General features: G+C 51.9%; 6 protein-coding genes across 6 annotated transcripts; 2 read left to right on the plus strand and 4 right to left on the minus strand.

Annotated features, from left to right (window-relative positions):
- Positions 1 to 317: 317 nt before the first annotated feature.
- T310_2924 (40S ribosomal protein S10-B) lies at positions 318 to 860 on the minus strand (the record flags this gene model as incomplete). Its single annotated transcript, XM_013474203.1, has 2 exons — positions 318 to 674; positions 756 to 860. 2 exons carry the CDS (start codon positions 858 to 860, stop codon positions 318 to 320), a joined length of 462 nt encoding a protein of 153 aa, XP_013329657.1.
- Positions 861 to 1,446: 586 nt separating this feature from the next.
- Positions 1,447 to 5,128, plus strand: T310_2925 (uncharacterized protein; the record flags this gene model as incomplete). Its single annotated transcript, XM_013474204.1, has 4 exons — positions 1,447 to 2,380; positions 2,599 to 2,644; positions 2,816 to 3,438; positions 3,516 to 5,128. 4 exons carry the CDS (start codon positions 1,447 to 1,449, stop codon positions 5,126 to 5,128), a joined length of 3,216 nt encoding a protein of 1,071 aa, XP_013329658.1.
- A 1,146-nt stretch (positions 5,129 to 6,274) lies between these two features.
- Positions 6,275 to 8,263, minus strand: T310_2926 (EH domain binding protein epsin 2; the record flags this gene model as incomplete). The annotated part of the gene is made up of 5 exons (XM_013474205.1): positions 6,275 to 6,733; positions 6,787 to 7,598; positions 7,655 to 7,875; positions 7,941 to 8,010; positions 8,191 to 8,263. 5 exons carry the CDS (start codon positions 8,261 to 8,263, stop codon positions 6,275 to 6,277), a joined length of 1,635 nt encoding a protein of 544 aa, XP_013329659.1.
- A 1,600-nt stretch (positions 8,264 to 9,863) lies between these two features.
- T310_2927 (Anthranilate synthase) lies at positions 9,864 to 11,730 on the minus strand (the record flags this gene model as incomplete). Its single annotated transcript, XM_013474206.1, has 4 exons — positions 9,864 to 11,215; positions 11,282 to 11,355; positions 11,467 to 11,615; positions 11,719 to 11,730. The coding sequence occupies 4 exons, from the start codon at positions 11,728 to 11,730 to the stop codon at positions 9,864 to 9,866; spliced, it is 1,587 nt and encodes a 528-aa protein (XP_013329660.1).
- Positions 11,731 to 12,446: 716 nt separating this feature from the next.
- Positions 12,447 to 13,398, plus strand: T310_2928 (uncharacterized protein; the record flags this gene model as incomplete). The annotated part of the gene is made up of 2 exons (XM_013474207.1): positions 12,447 to 12,985; positions 13,056 to 13,398. 2 exons carry the CDS (start codon positions 12,447 to 12,449, stop codon positions 13,396 to 13,398), a joined length of 882 nt encoding a protein of 293 aa, XP_013329661.1.
- Positions 13,399 to 14,090: 692 nt separating this feature from the next.
- On the minus strand, positions 14,091 to 16,254 carry T310_2929 (uncharacterized protein; the record flags this gene model as incomplete). Its single annotated transcript, XM_013474208.1, has 4 exons — positions 14,091 to 14,126; positions 14,175 to 16,012; positions 16,113 to 16,129; positions 16,214 to 16,254. 4 exons carry the CDS (start codon positions 16,252 to 16,254, stop codon positions 14,091 to 14,093), a joined length of 1,932 nt encoding a protein of 643 aa, XP_013329662.1.
- Positions 16,255 to 17,866: the final 1,612 nt, after the last annotated feature.

Here is a 17,866-nt window from a genome sequence, read left to right on the forward strand (position 1 = left end):
TTAGAAGTAGTTAGTGCTCGTACAATTATCTAAAGCCAAGACACAGCGTCACATTGGCCTGAAAGATATGTCAATATCTCGCAAAGTCAGGCAAAAGGCTTGAATTTGAATGGGTCATCATAATGCTGCCATTGATTCTAGCTATATCATAACAGTAATACAACGGCAATCATAAACCCCCATTTTTCCCATTTCAATATAATTTTTTTGGAGCATGGGAAGAGATAGGAAATGTCCTATTCTTTAATTAATAAATCCGGAACCCATGCCGACACATCCCCTCGGCCATCGCAAGACAGTCCAAAAAACGAGAAACTTTAAGAAGGAGGAGCCCCACGGCCACGGCCAAATCCACCACGGAAGGTAGGGGCAAACTCGCCAGGGGCACCTTCCTTGCCCTCCTGCTCACGGCGTCTGTAGCCACCCTCACCACGAGGACCACCACGGCCGCCAGGGCGACGGTCAGCACGGTCGTCACCGCCCATCATGCCACGAGGGGGAGCGTGCGAGCGCTGCTGCTTGATGTGGGTAGCGGGCACAATCTCCGGAGGGAGATGGAGCCATTCGCGCAGGTACTCAAGACCCTCGGGGGTGAGGGTGTAGTAGTAGTACTGCCACGAGAAGCGAGTCTTGACGTAGCCGCGGGAGTTGAGAGACTGGCAGGCCTTGATCACCTATTGATCGAAATAGAGGCATTAGACGGGGTCTTCTTTTTTTTTTTTGAATCGCATAGCAGAAAGGCCGGTTGGTCTTACATAGAGGTTCTTAGTGTCAATGTCTTGATGCTTGGGGAGGTTGAAGTCCTTCTTGGCCACGAGCACACCCTCTGTGTAGGCGAAAAATGTCAGTGGGATCGTCATTGATCGTTTCATCGAAAAGATCTCGCGGCACGCTTTCATGAGAGTCTGCGACCAGGGGACGTACCGCGGAAGAGGTACTCGTGGATCTTCTTGCGGTCGGCCTTGGGAATAAGCCTGGAGATATATCAGCAAACTGCCAGGTAGGAATTATCGACGAGAACGAAAATCAATACTCACATTGTCGCGAGTTCCAGGCGCTCTTCGGGGAATCGCTTTGACAATGCGGGGGATTGGTGGTCTGGTTGTTGGTCCTGGATAGAAAGAAACTGGTCTGAATGGAGCCGCCAAAGTGCGATAATTCCCTGCGGGCTCGCTAGGGTGTACCCTAATCAGACAAGCTAAACCCCCGATTGGGCTAGCCTCGATACGGTTATATCACGTGACATGATTCATTGCCAAGACCCGACTTCGACGTCGCCTCCATCGGTCGGGGCATCGACTCCGCCTCCACCTGCGCAATTACGACTGAACCTCTATCACCTCTGTGACCTTCCCAGGGCTCACGGATCGCTTTTATGATACTTCCTGTTTACTGATACTCTGGAGAGTGATATACTTTCCTGCTGGACCAGGACCAGCCGTCAAAATGGCGTCGCAACCTATCAATGTTCTTCTGACCTCTTTCCCTGGACTGCCACTTCCTCCAACGCTCTCACTCTCTTTTCCCCCGACATCGACCGTCTCCGATCTCACAGAGAGGATCGCCTCTTACTTGCCTGAGTCCTTGCGTCGGGCCGCTGTTGATCTGATCCTTACTACCACCAGCAACAAACAACTCCTTCCATCCTCGTCAGAACGGCTTTCGTCACTGATTTCTACCCAAGATGGCTCCTCTCAGACGTTCGGCTCCTCTCTTCTTCCTCTGCGCCTTACTGTTCCCCTTCGCGGAGGGAAGGGTGGTTTCGGTTCTCAGCTCCGTGCCGCTGGTGGTCGCATGTCTAGCAAGCGCAAGCGCAATCAAGCCGAAGACAATGGCTCTAATCGGAATCTCGACGGTCGCCGTCTGCGTACCGTTAACGAGGCCAAAGCCCTGGCTGAATACCTTGCGGTAAAGCCCGAGATGGAACGCAAGGAAAAGGAAGAGCGCAGACGCAGGTGGGAAGCTATAGTCGAATTGGCAGAAAGACGCCAGGAAGAGCTCAAGAACGGTGGCGGAAAGAGTAGAATAGACGGAAAGTGGATGGAAGACAAGGAAGAAATGGGCGAGAAGGCCCGAGAAGCGGTTCTCAGTGCGATGAAGGAGGGAATGTGGAAGGACAACCTGCGAGATGAGCTTGTGGGCGGCTCGAGTACCAGTGCTAGCGAAGCCAGCTCAAGCCGAGAATCCATCAGCGCGAGTGAGAGCAGCGAAGAAGAGAACGAAGAAAAGGACCTATCTAGATCGTCATCTGGATCGTCATCATCGTCGAGCAAGCCTGCGGCTCCGCGGAGGTACATTGGATTTGACGAGGATGATGAATTTATGATCGATGATGAAGAAGAGGAAGCCGATCAGGAACCTGATGAAACCGAAGGGAAGGGTAAAGAACGGGCTTAATTCGAAAGGCATGTACATGTATGTGTTGATAGCGCAGGGCGGCGTTTTCGGTATTACGTTCTAATCTCTACATGTGTTCATCATCTTTCATGTTCATTGATCAATGGGGTAATGGTTGTGTTTCATCGTTTCCTGGTTTATCTATTATCTCTGTCTTCTTTACGAGTAGATAGTCTCAATGGGATGCTGCTGCTATACTAGAAGTTCAGTACTACTCCGTATGGAGGTTATCCTGCAGACATACTCCGTAGGTGAACGCTGATTCGCCACTATCAAGTGGTCTCAATTTTACGGCTGTCCACAGGGACCACCTGTGCCGTCATGGATTTCAATTGCGGCAACTGCTCGACATTTATTGTTTGCCCAAATCATAAAAAATAATAGTTTTTTTTTTCTTCAGGATGTTGTCGTGTCCTAGATGTTCCTATTTAAGGACTCTTAGGAAGTTATCCAGGTCATATACGTTATCATCATCATCCTCCTCCCTTGGTTTACAGAGCTCGTCCTCCGCATCGGCATTACAAGCAACATGGATACATTCTGCTTCGCCGCTATCGAAATTGCACGCGTACAAGCGCGAGAGTAACCTTCGACTTCCCTCAACGACGAAAAGACAGAAATTTCTGCATACTACAGCTGCTGCTCTTCAAGAGTCACCAGCAGCAGAAGTAGCAGTCAACAATAATGATCCTCCTCCGTCTGTCCCGGAGTTGTCTTCGTCCTCGCCGTCGCCGCCTCCTTCTCCTGTACCTAAAGAGATTCTCCCCCTTTGTTGTCCGGGATGCGGTGCTTATGCTCAGACAATTGACCCGAACGAGCCGGGTTATTACAGCAAGACCCGGAAAAAGACTCGCAAACAGTTGAAGCAGGCCAAGGAAGCGCTCGAAAGCCAGAAGAAGCAGAAATCGCAATCGGAACAAAAGAAGAATGAAGAGGGCGCGACTGTTGATAAAGAGAGCAGTGGCTCTTCAGAAGCCCAGGATGAAAAAGCTGGGAGCGAAGATACTACGTCGAAAGAAAAAGCCCCTCCCAAGCCAGCAGGTATGTATGCCATTGTATTCAGATAATAGATCGTTCGACTTCGAAATTGCGCCTCTAATTTTAACATTTTACGATAGGTGATGTCCTTCTTGAAGACCCCGAGGCCGCAACCCGCTTTGTCGAAATGACGACTCCTCCCACACAGCTTTGTGACAGATGCCACAACCTCATTCACCACAACCAAGGTGAATCCGCGCCAACGCCTACGGTTGAATCTATCCGTGCATTACTGGAAGAATCCCCGCACAAGAGTAACCGCGTATATCATATCGTCGATGCGGCCGATTTCCCCATGTCACTGATCCCAAACATTTACAGCGCCCTTGACTTGCAGGAGCAGCGGTCAAAGAACCGAAGAGCAAAGACTGAAAAGTACAAAAAGGGAAAGAAGATGACGACAGTCAGCTTCGTGATCACACGTTCGGATCTGCTAGCGGCAACGAAGGAGCAGGTGGACTCCCTGATGCAACGTGTGCGCAAGATAATCCTCGACGTCCTGGGATTGAAACAGGAGGATGTTCGCCTGGGGAACGTGCATATGATCAGCGCTCATCGGGGCTGGTGGACGAAGAAAGTGAAGGAAGAGATAAGGGAGCACGGAGGTGGGATTTGGGTAGTGGGCAAGGTCAACGTCGGGAAAAGCAGCTTTATATCTTCTTGCTTCCCCAAGGATTCCAAGAATCTCGAAAAGGTTGCGGAATTACTCCGTCGCCGGCAGGAAGCAGAGTCCATTGAAGCTGCTGGGGCGGTGGACGACTCGGTTCTTCTGAACTCGGATAGTCTTCTGCCGCCTGCTCCTCGAGAAGAACTGTATCCCACGCTGCCCGTTGTCTCCTCACTTCCAGGGACGACCGTCTCGCCTATCCGAATCCCATTCGGGAATGGAAAGGGCGAGATGATCGACCTGCCTGGTCTCGATCGAGGGAGGCTTCAGGATTTCATCAAAGACGAACATAAGAGCGATCTGATCATGACGAAACGGATCAAACCGGAACGGCTCACAATCAAGCCCGGTCAGTCCCTTCTTCTGGGCGGTGGGTTGATCCGGATCACTCCCGTCCTGGATGGAACGGAACAGGTGCCGGTGTTGGCCGCCTGTTTTGTGCCCATAGATACCCACGTGACAAAGACCCAGAAGGCGATCGAGATCCAAGCCAACCAACGTCCATATAATCCAGGACGGCAAGTCGATGTGATCGTCAAGGACGGCGTTTTTGGCAGCCACATCATATCCTCCGCGGGGATCTTCGAGCTGGACGTGGATGTCACGCACAACCATCTCCCGAGGCTGATGAAGAAACGCCTGGAAGACCAAGGGATCAAGCCCCCGCCCATGCCTTACAGGGTTATGTCGCGGGACCTCCTCATCGAGGGATGTGGCTGGATCGAGCTAACGGCTCAAATCCGGGCAAAGACGTTGGAGAACAGTGGCAGCAACAGCAGCAACAGCAGCGACAGCAGCAGTGACAGCGACTCGTCAAAGTCAGAGCCAACGCCCAAACCAAAGCCAGTACTTCCACGCGTGGAAGTCTTCAGCCCTCACGGCCAGCACATCGGATCTCGAATCCCGATGGAGACATGGAACTTCATCCAGGAGAAGAAGCTCCGAGACAAACGGAAGAAGAAGGGTCGTCCACAGCGGCAACCTATAAGCCAGAAGAAGCGGGCGAGTCATGGTGCGAAAGTATGAAAAGAGGCAGAAAAAAAAGGAAAAAGAGAGATTCATTTTGTTGATATATGTTCAAAAACACCATGTACCATACATACACATATACACATATAAAACAACCTCCGCTTTCTTTCTTTCTTTTTTTTCCCTTCCTTCCCTGCTTTTAGTCTCTTTGTGACTTGCATTTCAAGGGTCAGGCAGTGGAAGTTGTATTAGTTTAGTTTATATTATATTATAGACCATTGTTATTATGTAACATGTGCGTGCATGTGCAGTTTATTAAGTCCATTCTGATACTCCTTATCATCATCAGTCTACGCAGTATGATGCATGAAGTGTGAATGCAAGCAATGTATGTACTGTATATACATACATACTTCACGCATTGATCTAGATCTAATAGTAGAGGAGAGGAAAAGTATAAGACTTTGCAAAGAGAAAAAAAGACAGATGTTATTTCTCACCTAGCAATCTAACGCCATTTTAATAGAAAAAGAAAAATGGAACAAATTGAGATCCCATGAAACAATCACACAGAAAAGAAATAAGGAAAAACAACGGAAAAAAAAAAGGGGGAAAAAAAAAGGAAAATCTCCAGTTGGACGTACGGGGGAATATAGGGTGTCGATGACGAATAGAAACAAAGGAAGCAAAGGAGTTGTGGATGAAAAAGAAGCAAGGTAATAAAAAAAAACCTTAGAACAAAGGAAATATGGATGGGGGAAAAGGAAGGTGAGGAATCCCTTGTTGACTCAAATCTCGATCAATTTGAATCAATCAAGTAGAGGATAGAAAATAGTAAGGAGCGTGATCTAGGAAGAGGGGCAAAAAAAAGGGGGAATATTGTGATAGTCGAAAGTAGCTAAGAGATCCTTCTTGCGTTTCACAGTCCATATAACACGATTTGAGAAGAGAAGTCCTCTGGGAAACTGCCATGATCCTGATAGTAAACCACCTTTGGTATCAAGCATTTTCATCAGTACACTTCCGATGTGGATTGGATGAAAGAAAAAGAAAAGGAAAATAACGTCAACGACTTGAAAGAAAGAAGAAAAAAAAGGACAGCATGGGATTCCGTAGCCGTATGCAGATCATCGAATATCGGCTTAAGGCCACTATCCATCTTCTTGATTAGAAGATGAATGTCCCTCCCAAACGCACGAGTATTCACAGATCAATCAAACTGCCACTTTGCTGCTGTTGTGGCTGTTGAGGCTGATTAAAACCCGTCTGGCGAGCGGAAAAGAACGGGTTGTTGCCAGTCTGGGCGGCCCGGAGACGGTCCAGACCTTGACCAGCGGAGTTGACAAAAGTACCCGGAGCAGTGTGTTGAGCAGGGATACGCAGATCGCCAACATTGCCGAAAGTATCCTGTCCTTCTCCGTTCGCGAGAAGGGCATTGAGACGAGCATACTGGGGGTTGTTGTCGAACTTGGAGGACGTCGTATTCTTGGCGGGACTGGGATTGGGACTGGGAGCCCGGTAATTGGTGATGGGATTCGGTGAATGCGTGTTAAACTGGGTCGTGGCTCGTTCCTCCGAGAGGGTGCTCAGGGTAGGAGGACCAGTCCGAGCAGGCTGAGATTGTGGCCGGGCGAATGGGTTATTCGAGCCCGTAGGCATAGGCTTGAGGGAATCGAGCGACTGCTGATTATGGAGGGCCCAGGGGTTGTTGCTACCCGGTTGAAGGTAGTTGTTTCCTGCTGATTCTGCTGCTGCTGCTGCTGCTGCTGCTGTTGCTGCTGCTGTTGTTGCTGCCCAAAGAAAGCATTATTTCCATATGGGTTGTTGTTGTTGAACGCGGTCTGTTGAGGCTGGAGCGGCATCGAGGACTGGAAGTAGTTGTTTTGCGGCTGCCCGAACTGTTGAGACTGGTCGAATCCGGTCGGTTGCATCTGGAACCCGTTCGAGAACCCGTTCGAGAATCCGTTCTGGAAGCCGGTCGGCTGGCTTTGGAATCCTGTCTGCTGTGCATATTGGTTGTTGAGATAGCCTGTCGTCAAAGGTTGCTGAGGATCAATCGGGTTACCAAACCAATCCACCGCGGGCTGCTGCTGGTAACCTTGGTTGTATCCAGTCGGTTGCGGCTGAGCAGGTTGCGCTGGCGTATCATCGAACAGTGACTGCGCGTTGCTCTCTTCAAGCTCGCGTCTCCGAAGTTCCTCCTCCTCCTTGCTCAGTTTGATCGCCTTGGCCAGATCTTCGTCTTCTTGTTCGGCCTTGGCCGCCTTCTCCCGTCGTTTGCGCTCCTCCTCGGCCTCAGCTTTACTTGCCTCGATTGCCAAGCGGTATTCCGCGTCTTCTTCTTCACGACGTCGACGCTCACGCCTCTCCCTTTCACGCCGGCTCGGGTCGTAACCTCCGCCGAAACCATGCATACTGTCCTCGATACCGCTGACTCGGGACTTCCAGAGCTTCCGGTCAGAGCGCTCGCTTCGTAGTCGGTCCTCATCCATAATAAGGGCAGTGAGTTCCCTGGCAGTCACGCGCACTGCAGGCATTGGTTAGAAGTGGGATACATAGTAAAAAAAAGGCATGGAGACAAACCATTCTGGCCGACATCCCTTCCCTCATCATCTATGTACTGGAATTCGCGGAGAGTTTTGATGATGTATATATTCTTTCTTGCCCAGGTGACGACCAGCTCGGAGCCCTCGTGGAGGCAGTAATCCAGAACTTTGAGCGACTTCAGCACGTGCCGCCAGTTCTTGCCTTTATCGTTGAGTCGTTTGTCCAGCATATCCATAATCTCGTAGAAGTCAGTTGGACTAGAAGTAAAACAAGCGCAGTCAGCACGGTCTTTCGCAGGGGGGGATGACTGATACGAACGTACCTGCTGAACGTCAAAGCGGCAATCTCGCTCATCTCAGTGCCCGTTGGGCCCCAAGGGTCGTTACTGGTCGCTGTATGCGTCGTATGGGTCAGTATCTTGGATGAGAATATTGGGGGGTAAGGAGCAGATGGATCGCGGCCGTTGTGGCAAGCATGCCAATAATTCTGCGACTTGCTCGACAAGCATGTCGATGATAGGAGTCATTGCGACCCATAGATCGATATCAAACGAAGACGAAAGTCATACTCACCATTGCGGACCTTAATCTGCACCGACGAATAGCCCTTGGTGACATTCTTCACACTCCGGACGACCTTGGACATTTTGGCGGTCGCATATGGGGGTACGGTGCCTTGCTAGACAAAATCCCCAGTCTCTTCCTCCTGTGTAGGGTTGTGCGCGTTGCAGAGTCCAGCTCTCGATCGTGCAGGCCAATGTGGCTGGAAGTTTGGCGGCAGCAGACTGCCCGCCCACTTCTGGGTGTTGCGGGAAACAACCGTTGACCGCTCCAGGAAAGGAGGCAGTGGCAGACAGGCAGCAGGCAAGTGACAGGACCGTTCAAGCAGCAGTGACACGTCTTGGAATCGAGCGACTCTATTCTCGCAGTGGCGGAATCGGCTGCGCGACAGAATGACTGAAGGGGAGGGTTGATGACAGCGCAGAGTGGCTGATGGAGGTGAGGGAGTGGGAGATGGATGAGCTGGTTCTGGGCGGCAGTTTGACAGCGGCCGATATGACGAACGTCCTTCCTAAAGCATCGGGCCGGGCGCCAGAGACAGGTTAGACCCCCCACGGCGGCGTTTTTTTTTCTTTCTTTTCTTTTTACTGTGACCTAGGCAAAGGTCTTTGAAGATTGCACTATGCCTTGCCATTCACTGCCTACGTCAATTTGCCAATCTTCCAGAGCCGGTGATCCGGTGCACGATGCGCAATAATGCAACGCGATCCGTCCGTCTTGGGAACCCCGCGACTACGAGCAGGCATCCGGAATCGCTGGATACGAGCTTAATCATCATAGTTATTGCTGTAATTTTGGAAAATGTGGTACTATCTACATCTAATCAATATCGACGCAATACAGCAAGGAAAGGATTCCTGCGAGCAGAAGCATGTCAACGGCTGGACAGGTCGAAGGCCATCGCGTGGGCCCAGCCGTTCTTCGATTCCAGGGAACCCAAGGCGACGTCGAGGCAAAAGAGAAAACTCTTTGGGGTGGCACCGTGGCTGAGCCACACTCTGACGAACACAGGTCGGGTCTCCCTCTCCCGCATAAGAATATTTACGGAGTGCAGTGGCGCGTGGTCAGTGCTCATCATGCAATCAATGATGACTCTGCCGAAGAGAAACCGGACCGACCCGTTGGAATCCTCTGTTGCCATATTGATTTTCTTCCTGTGGGACTCTTCCTACGAGGCTCTCATCTAACTATGAATAGTCAGCGTTTATTGACAATAACAATTTGGACAATGCTGTATGCCAGTAACTAGACGGATCTGGAGATGGGCCAAAACGCGACATACGTCACCATGCAGCGTGCGTAAAGTAATGCGTATCAGGGAGCTGCTTGTCTCTTAAGGGCCAACAATAATTATATCTTCAGCCCGATAACTAAGACGACATTCAAAAGAGGAAGAATTCCCAGGAAAAATTAAGTACATAGAATGCATTGACCAGAACAGCTCGATGTCACGTCATCCATTTCTATCCCTACAATCTCCTAATATGAGGTCGCGTGAGAGCATAATCTATTTGCTCCAAGCCCAAAAGTATTGACAGACAGTTACTACCAAAAAAAAAGTCAAACAAGATGTATACACGTCCAAAATGAATATACTCCAAGGCGCATATTTGGCGGGCCTAAGTGAGAGGGGACGGAGAGTGTCCCGTGAAATTCTCTGGTCAATGAGCCAGCATGTTGATTCCTCACGCCAGCCCATTCGCATCATTGGTGTTTGGGGCTGCAGCCGCTTCCTTCTCCAGTTGCAGATACTTCTCCTCGGCGCTCAAGATACACTTAATGTTGGCACCCAGCTTATTCAACGTCTCTACATACTCATCATACGGATCCGAATCGAAGACAATTCCTCCACCGGCCTGCAAGTATGCCACTCCATCCTTCAATAGCATGGTTCGGAGTGCGATGCACGTGTCCATTTCACCAGCGATCTCATTCGATCCATCGGTGGTGGACTTGTTGTAACCAAAATACCCGACGGCACCCGCATAGACGCCACGCTTCTCACCCTCCAGTTCGCTGATGAGCTCCATGGCCCGGACCTTCGGGGCTCCGGAGACGGTCCCTGCAGGGAAGATGGAACGGAAGGCATCGAATCGTGTCATCCCAGGACGGAGCACACCTGACACTTGAGATACAAGGTGCTGGACGTGAGAGAACTTCTCCACAACCATGAGCCGGTCTACCTGCGTAGTCATCGGGTCACAAACCCGGTTGACGTCGTTGCGAGCGAGGTCTACCAACATAACGTGTTCAGCGCGATCCTTGAGACTTCCACGCAGTTCAGCAGCGAGGGCCGCATCTTCCTCCGGCGTCTTGCCACGCTTGACAGTCCCCGCAATAGGATGGGTGATGATCCGACCTTGCTCCTCCTTCACGAGGAGCTCCGGACTGGCACCGACAAGCTGAAACTCGCCGCAGTCGATGTAAAAGAGATAAGGGGAGGGATTGACGGTGCGTAGGTGGCGATAGAGATTGAAGGGGTGCAAAGATGTGGGACGCGCCAGCCGCTGTGATGGGACGGCTTGGAAGATATCCCCCACTACAATGTGCTCCTTGAGTCGTCTAACATGTCGCTCGTATCCTTCCTGACCAATGTTGGACTTGTACTCCTGATTCGGCTTGATTGGGCCCTGTGGAGGAAGCGGAATGTCTGGATGCAGCAGCACATTGATCGTCGCCTGGAGCGTCTCCTGGCCTTTGCGATACGCTGCTTCTAACTCCGAGTCATCTGCCGGGATCGGAATGTAGGTGATGACCTTGATGACCTGAAAGAAATGATCGAACGCGACGATGGTATCGAAGAGCATGAAGAGCGACTCAGGGACGCCGAGGACATCCTTCAGAGGGCGAGCCGTCTTAGGCTCGAAGTATTTGACGCAGTCATAACCCACGTAACCAATGGCGCCTCCGGTCAGTGGTGGCAGAGTCAATCCGGGGATTGTTGCGCTGCGGAACTGGGAGAGCTCTTGCTCCAGGATGGGGAGGGGATCACACTCGGGGCCATGACCGGGACCAGTTTTGATTACTTTCCTGGGATCTATTCGGGCACAGCAAGCCGTCAACCTTGAGCCCTATCTTTATATCATCGCGATAACACACGTACCTGCTCCGACAAAGCTGTATCTGCCGATTGTCTCCGTCGTAGCCGCACTCTCGTAGAGAAAGGAAAGTTTTGATCTGCAGCATTCGCATAGAGTATTCTCGTCAGAATTGTTCCGTATATAGGATAATTGGCTCTCTTGTAGGATGGGGTAGCGCTCGAGACAGGACGAGACTTTGATGACTCACTTTGCTGAGATTTTGAGGTATGCAACCGTCGGCGTGAGAAGGTCGGCGGGAATGGACGCAGTCAAGGGAAGGAGATTGGGAGGGAACTGGGAACCTCTTGATTTCGCGAGGATCTCACGTGCAGTCTCGAGAGACGGCACGACAGTCGCCTGAGGTATTGAAATACGATCAGTCGAAATTGGTTTGTGATGCCAGATGAGCCCCGCACAGAGCGAACACGAGATAAGACGAACAAAACAAGGCAGTACTCACTGGTGCCGGCATGGCGCAGATGTAGTGTCTATGTCAATGGAGAATATGGAATCCTTTTCCTCCCTCTTGGAGCGAAATGCGGGATGCAGCGATTGGTATGTCTGTTGGCGGGGTCACAGAAGACCGGAGACCATAGTTATCCACGAGTCAACTCGACGGAGGACAACTGTGCCAGGAAGCTATATAAGGGAGACCGATGGGAGGACGGCGACTCGCTAGCAATGGCCACAATTGCGTCCCTCGGGGTGCATTGGAGACTGGAAGCGAAACTCTTTCTACACCCTCGTGCTGCTCTTGGCAGCAGATGAGTTCCGTCGTCAATCTGGATCCCCGATTGGGTTTAGCCCTGGGTTTCTGCAAGGGGATTAGCGCAGCCGGGCATCCGCTGATAACGCTGCGGCGACAGGCTCGGCAGTCGGGGCGTTGCTAGCTGTCAGTCAACCAGCGGTCAAGCTTGCGGAAGCACAGAGCCCGCCCAGCCGGACGCTTCTTTGCTGGCCCCGCCCGACCTCCAGGCGGCTGCTGAGCTTGCCCAGGAAACCACGTAGTCTGTACCCAAGTAGTAGTGCCTAAGTGCTAAGTATTAGTTAACGAGCTAGCGTGTACAAAAATAATACCTAGCTAACAATGCCAACATGGTAGAGGCTTCAACCCTGAAACGATAAAGCTTCTCACCGTCGCGCGCTCGGCGATATAGGTAGCATCTGCTTTCAACCTATCAAACAACGATGGACCCTCTACATTCTCAACGGCATCGGATCTCACCGTCCTTTGCGGACTCCGCTATCGATATCGAGCTGACTGACGCCAGCGGAAGCAAGGGATCTGTCTCCCACGACCATGCCATTCCGCTTCCGGACCGACTCGCCCGCATCGCAGCACAGGTTTCTCTGCGCAGCCTCGATGAGCATGAGTGCGCCGCTGTGCACAAATATCTCGACAGCATTGAGACCATCCTCGACCCTCGTCCTGGACTCAGCAGAGAAATCGCTAGAAACCGGCCTTCGAGCTCTCGTTCGGGAACTGCTACTCCGATTGCCTCGCCCACGACTCGCACGGCACGATCCAGTGATGACGTTCCCAGCAATCAGACGGCGGTCCAGACAGCAAGCCGCCAGCTAACGAGCCTTCTGAAGGACCTCTCCGAGGCCAATGCCCAGCTCCAGCAGCGGCGCATGGAGGCGCGTCACATCTATGAGCTTTTTACCTTCAAATGTGAAGGACTGGCACAACGAATCATCGAGCTGGAGGAAGAGGTGCATGAGCTGTGAGCGTCCATTCCCGCTTTTATTACTCCAACTCTCATTGGACTGACAACGACGTATCCTTGTATACAGGCAGGCTGATATCCTGGAAGATTCTATTGAGCTCGAGGGTCTCCGGGGAACTGTCCGGGGGCTTGAAAGCTGGATCGGTAGATGGGAACGCCAACGCCAGTTGTCTGCAACACAATCAACTGCAGCTCCCACGCGACAGCGAAAGATCAAATGGCGGCGAAAACGACAACCGGAAGGCACAAGTCACGAAGAGGAAAACGATTGCGATGCACTCCTTGAAGGCATATGTGCGTGGATGCGGGGGTGGAAGGATATTGAAGAAGGCTTCCGCATCCGAGCACGGAGACGGAAGCTGCGAAGGGAACGGAGAAGGCCCCATGGCGAGGAGATTCCCTCGAGCTGAATCCGAAATCACTGCCCCAGGTGCCCTCCTTGGGAGTTACCTCATATCTGTGTTGTAATCAGGATTAAGTGGGAATACAGTAGGTAAGTAGGAACACAGGCTACCTAGGTACCTAATATTCGATAGAGTTTCCTTACTGATAGCCACATGTGTATCAACCAAAATAGGTGTCCCAACGTAGCAAAACTCCCTCCTTCCCCACCAGAAAGCCTCACGATGTGTGTGAAAACCCGATTGTTCGCCGTGTGCACCCAACCCTCCAGTCACCAGTCGCACTGCTCTCAATGCTAGGAAGCAAAAAAGAAAGGAAAAGAAAAGAAAAATGAAAAAAAAAAACTCACTACGCAGGACAATGGTATCATCCTAAATGAGAAAAAAAAATGCGCAACCCAACCAAATCCCTCAAAACAAATATGGGAACTCCCTGACCACAACGCTAGCATAGGATAAGAAGATCTCCTAGTCATGCAACCCCGGACCCTTAAAGGTTTGATGGATGATTACCACAGCAGGGTAAAGTATCCGCCTTCTGTTATTAATTCGCGAAAGTAGACCGGCCTCGGTGGAGGAAGAAATACAAAGCGATGCTATGTGCAAGAAATGCAGGAAATGTAGTGCTGCCAGGGCAGATTCAGCCAATTAACTAGTAGGAACTATGTCCAATCAAACGGGCGCGCCATTACCGCTGAAAGTTAATAACGGCCATCTGTAAAAACTGGTATGAGTATCTGACCTCATGCATAGCTAGTCGATTACAACGAGGAAAGTTGACATACCTGCTTTCCGAAGCCCATAACAACCTTCTTTGCGTCCGTATCCCACGCGAGACTGCGATACGGAAGCACGTCCGCCGAACCATTCTCCCCGTTGGCAGTTTTTTCTGGACCTTCCTCTTTCGGACCAGCAGAGGTGGGAGCCGTCCAGGTTGCCACGGGCTCACCACCGCGTTCCGCATTCCAGATGAACAGCTTGTCCGTGCTGGCAGCTCCAATGGCATACCCGTCTGGTGAGAAGGACATGGCGAGGGCAGGCACACCGGGGTCCAGGGACAGATGATGAAGGCAGGTAATCTGTTTCGATTTCAGATCAATATTCCAGATCTTGACGGTATCATCGAAGGATGAAGATGCCAAAAGCAGAGAGGTCGACGCCTGCACTTCAGAGGACTGAGGTTGAGGGCGGAGTTCGATTGCCGTGATGTCTGCGCGGTGCGCATCCTCGACATAGATGTCGTGCGTCGGGACCCAGATACTGGCTGGGGAAGATGACGCTGCGACAACGACTGGTGAGGCGGCTTGCTTGGTACCCTGGATGTGGGACCACACCGTGTCCGCGTTGGGGGAGGTGAATTTCTTCACATTGTGAATGCTGGAATCGATATCGCACTGGAAAACCACGCCATCACCGCAGGCATAGACCTGGTTATCACCAACCCACGTGAGATCGTAGACCACGCCCTCAATCACCTCGGGTAGGGGCATTTCCTCAGATCGATTCGAGTCGTCCCACAAAGCTAACTCGGTCTTTCCTCTCCCGTCTGAAGCGACAATGAGCATGTGCGAGCCCTTGCTGGCCCAATGCAACCCGGTGATCATTCCGGGAACCACTGGCAACAGGTCGACCGCATCTCCGTCGACATTGTACATCGTGATAGACCCACGCATGTCATTATAGGTGGCCACGGCAAGTTTCTGCCCGGAATGATCCCATGACAAGGCGGACACCAAGCTGCCATCGCCCCGGCTATCGAACAGCAGCTCGTACGCTGGAGCTGACCCGGTCTGGGAGTTCGGGGCAGACAACTTCCAGATACCACAGAAGGAGTCGCCGGCCGCGGCGAAGACGGACGAGTCGTGCGGGCGCCACACGATGCGGGTCACGTGGTCATCACGCGCCACATCCACATCCACCACGGTGGTGTCGGGGCTAAGGTCGGCAGCCTTGGCGGGGGTGATCTGGACGCCAACGCTTTTACCCGTGGTCAGGGTGCACAGCGCTGCATGGTCCTGCTGGCTCTCGGACATGCCCACGTCGCCGTCTGCATCCACGCCGGGAGACGGGGATTTGACTGCTGCCTCGTGAGCAATGCCATTGGAGTCGATTTCCATGGCACCCTCGTCGCCATTGACGGGGGCTTCGGGGCGTTCAACGGTGCTGCTACCCTTGCGACTCTTCTTTGCACTGGGGGCCGCTAAGGTAGATTCGGCGGCCACATCTCCATTGACCGCGTTGGCGCCTTCTCGATCGGCCTTGCTTCCCGGCGACAGGGGCGCTTGGTCGGTGCCGAGCCCGTCCAGCGCTTTATCGGGGTCACTACGGGGTTTCAGCGACTCCTCATCGAACGGTGCCGGACCAAAAAAATATTTTGATGGTGTCAAGGGCACTGGGTTACCATCCTGTAAAGATCTGTTAGAAGCTTGCGGCTCCGAATGGATCGCGACGTGGCGGCCAAGCTCGGGACCTGCCTGATCGAGCGATTGTTCAATCTCATGATACTGCAGGCCCTTTTGGACAAGGGACACAAGCGCATGAGTCTTGATGTATGGTGCAAACGGTAGACTCTGTGGATTAGGATTCCAGGCACGCTGGAGCATCCTTGCTGCCTCGGCATGACCTGTAAACGAGTTAGAAACACAGACATTTTCTCATATCACCTGCCCTTTCTATCTCTTTCCCCCCTCTAGGTTCTTGGTTAAGAAAGGGTGAAAACCAACCTGACTCTTGCAGGTACCTGTAATCATGACAGCTGAGTAAGCCCTTGAACACTAAAAACCAAAATGGCGCAGCCATTCACAAGCCTCTATCAAGAACGTACCTCCATATTAGATAGTTGACATGATGAGAAGTGAGGTCCATGGTTACATGGGTGACGCCTAGTCCGTCGCAACAGCTGCTAGGATGCTACAGGCTAGATAGCGGGCCTGCCGGTTGAAACTGTCCTCTGACTAAAGAGCCTGGAGAACCACTGCAGGGCAGAATCCCCTTAGAGAGAAGAGAGAGATGGAAAGGCGAACAGCGTTTGGGGAACTCCACAAAGCAGCGGCGTTGAAAGGGAAAGTGAAAATTAAAAAATATCTCAAATGGGTTCCAGACGATGATGGTGCACGGAGGGACGGAAAGGCGGGACGATGAGAGAGAAAAGCGGAGGTCACAAAGATGGAGAAAGATGGCGGATCATAAAGAGGGAGGAAGAGGCTGGAAGCAGAGAAGCTGGACAGCGTAGCGCATGCTCTTCGCGCCTTGTGCGAGAGGGTTTTAGGCAGAACGCTCGAAGGCGTCGAGGTTGAAGACTCGAGAAAGAAGATGAATTGCACGGAACGGGACGAAATCGACGCCAGGGTGTGGCTTGAGATGGCAGACCCGCTAGTTAGTGGGCAGCAAGCATGCGTCCGCTAGTCTCGAGTCGCCGGCTTTTCGGGACAAAATCAGAGCCTAAGGGACGGGCTGCCCAGGTCCCAGCCAAGCTCGGGGCGCATGATTCACTGTCAGGCCGATTGATCCTTCTCCAGACCAGGCGAAGGGGGATCCGATGGGCGGGTCTGGGTGGCGCGTAGTGCAAGCGTTGAACTTCAGGCGGTTCCTTTCGGGGCGAGGCCGCCATTCGCCGTCCGCGTGAATCACTCTCCAGCGCTGCTGCATTCACCACGAGTCCGCCGCCCAATAAGCGTGCCCAGCAGCAACTTTATTGCGGTCCAGCTGGTGCGGTGAATGCCAGCAGCAAGACATCGAGTATTTGATATTATTACTTTACTGCATTTATCAATCCTGCTTTCACTGCGCATCGAGCGTAGAGTACCTGGAGTGCTCCTGAAGAAATCCCCAGTGGTGACGTGACTGGAGCGACCCTGCGGCCTGCAGTTCGCGCCAACTTCCAGTCCAGGGCTGTGGAGCGTTGTACCTGAAGCGACTGGATAGCGACCACCTGGGCTGTACCTAACTACCTCCCTGTTTTTGAAGTTCCAACATCGTCGCTGAACTGAAATTACTGGCGAGCAGCGCATTTACAATCCCTGCCAACCTAACAACCGAAGTAGTCTCAGTCAGCTCTAAATTAGGGTGCTATGGTCTGGACGTAAGGTAGCAATTATTTTTTTTTCAATTACCCGCGCAACCTCTACGCCTTCAGATTAGATGGCATCAGATTCTCGACTACTGTTCCACCTCTCTAACTATAGCGGTGGGCTGTGGGCAAGCCGGTGCCTTCCTCTTTCAGCCGGGCTGCTTTCCGTCCATCCATGGATGTTGTGCTTCTTGTCCTTTTTAAGAACAAGGCTTGCATCTAGAGTTGTCAGCGTGCTTCTCAATCCCAAATACGCTCTCCAGGCTGCAGTGACGTTCTGTTCCAGTTCTATTGATTGGATCCCATGAAAATGAGAGAATATTGGCCAGGACCATGCGACTCCAGATGTCTCTCTGTAGAGAAATACCGATACGCGTATGGATTCAACCATTAGATTGGCCCTTACAG

The sequence above is a fragment of the Rasamsonia emersonii genome (genome assembly GCF_000968595.1).
Source record: "Rasamsonia emersonii CBS 393.64 chromosome Unknown ctg1118621760042, whole genome shotgun sequence".
Classification (NCBI taxonomy): Eukaryota; Fungi; Ascomycota; class Eurotiomycetes; order Eurotiales; family Trichocomaceae; genus Rasamsonia; species Rasamsonia emersonii.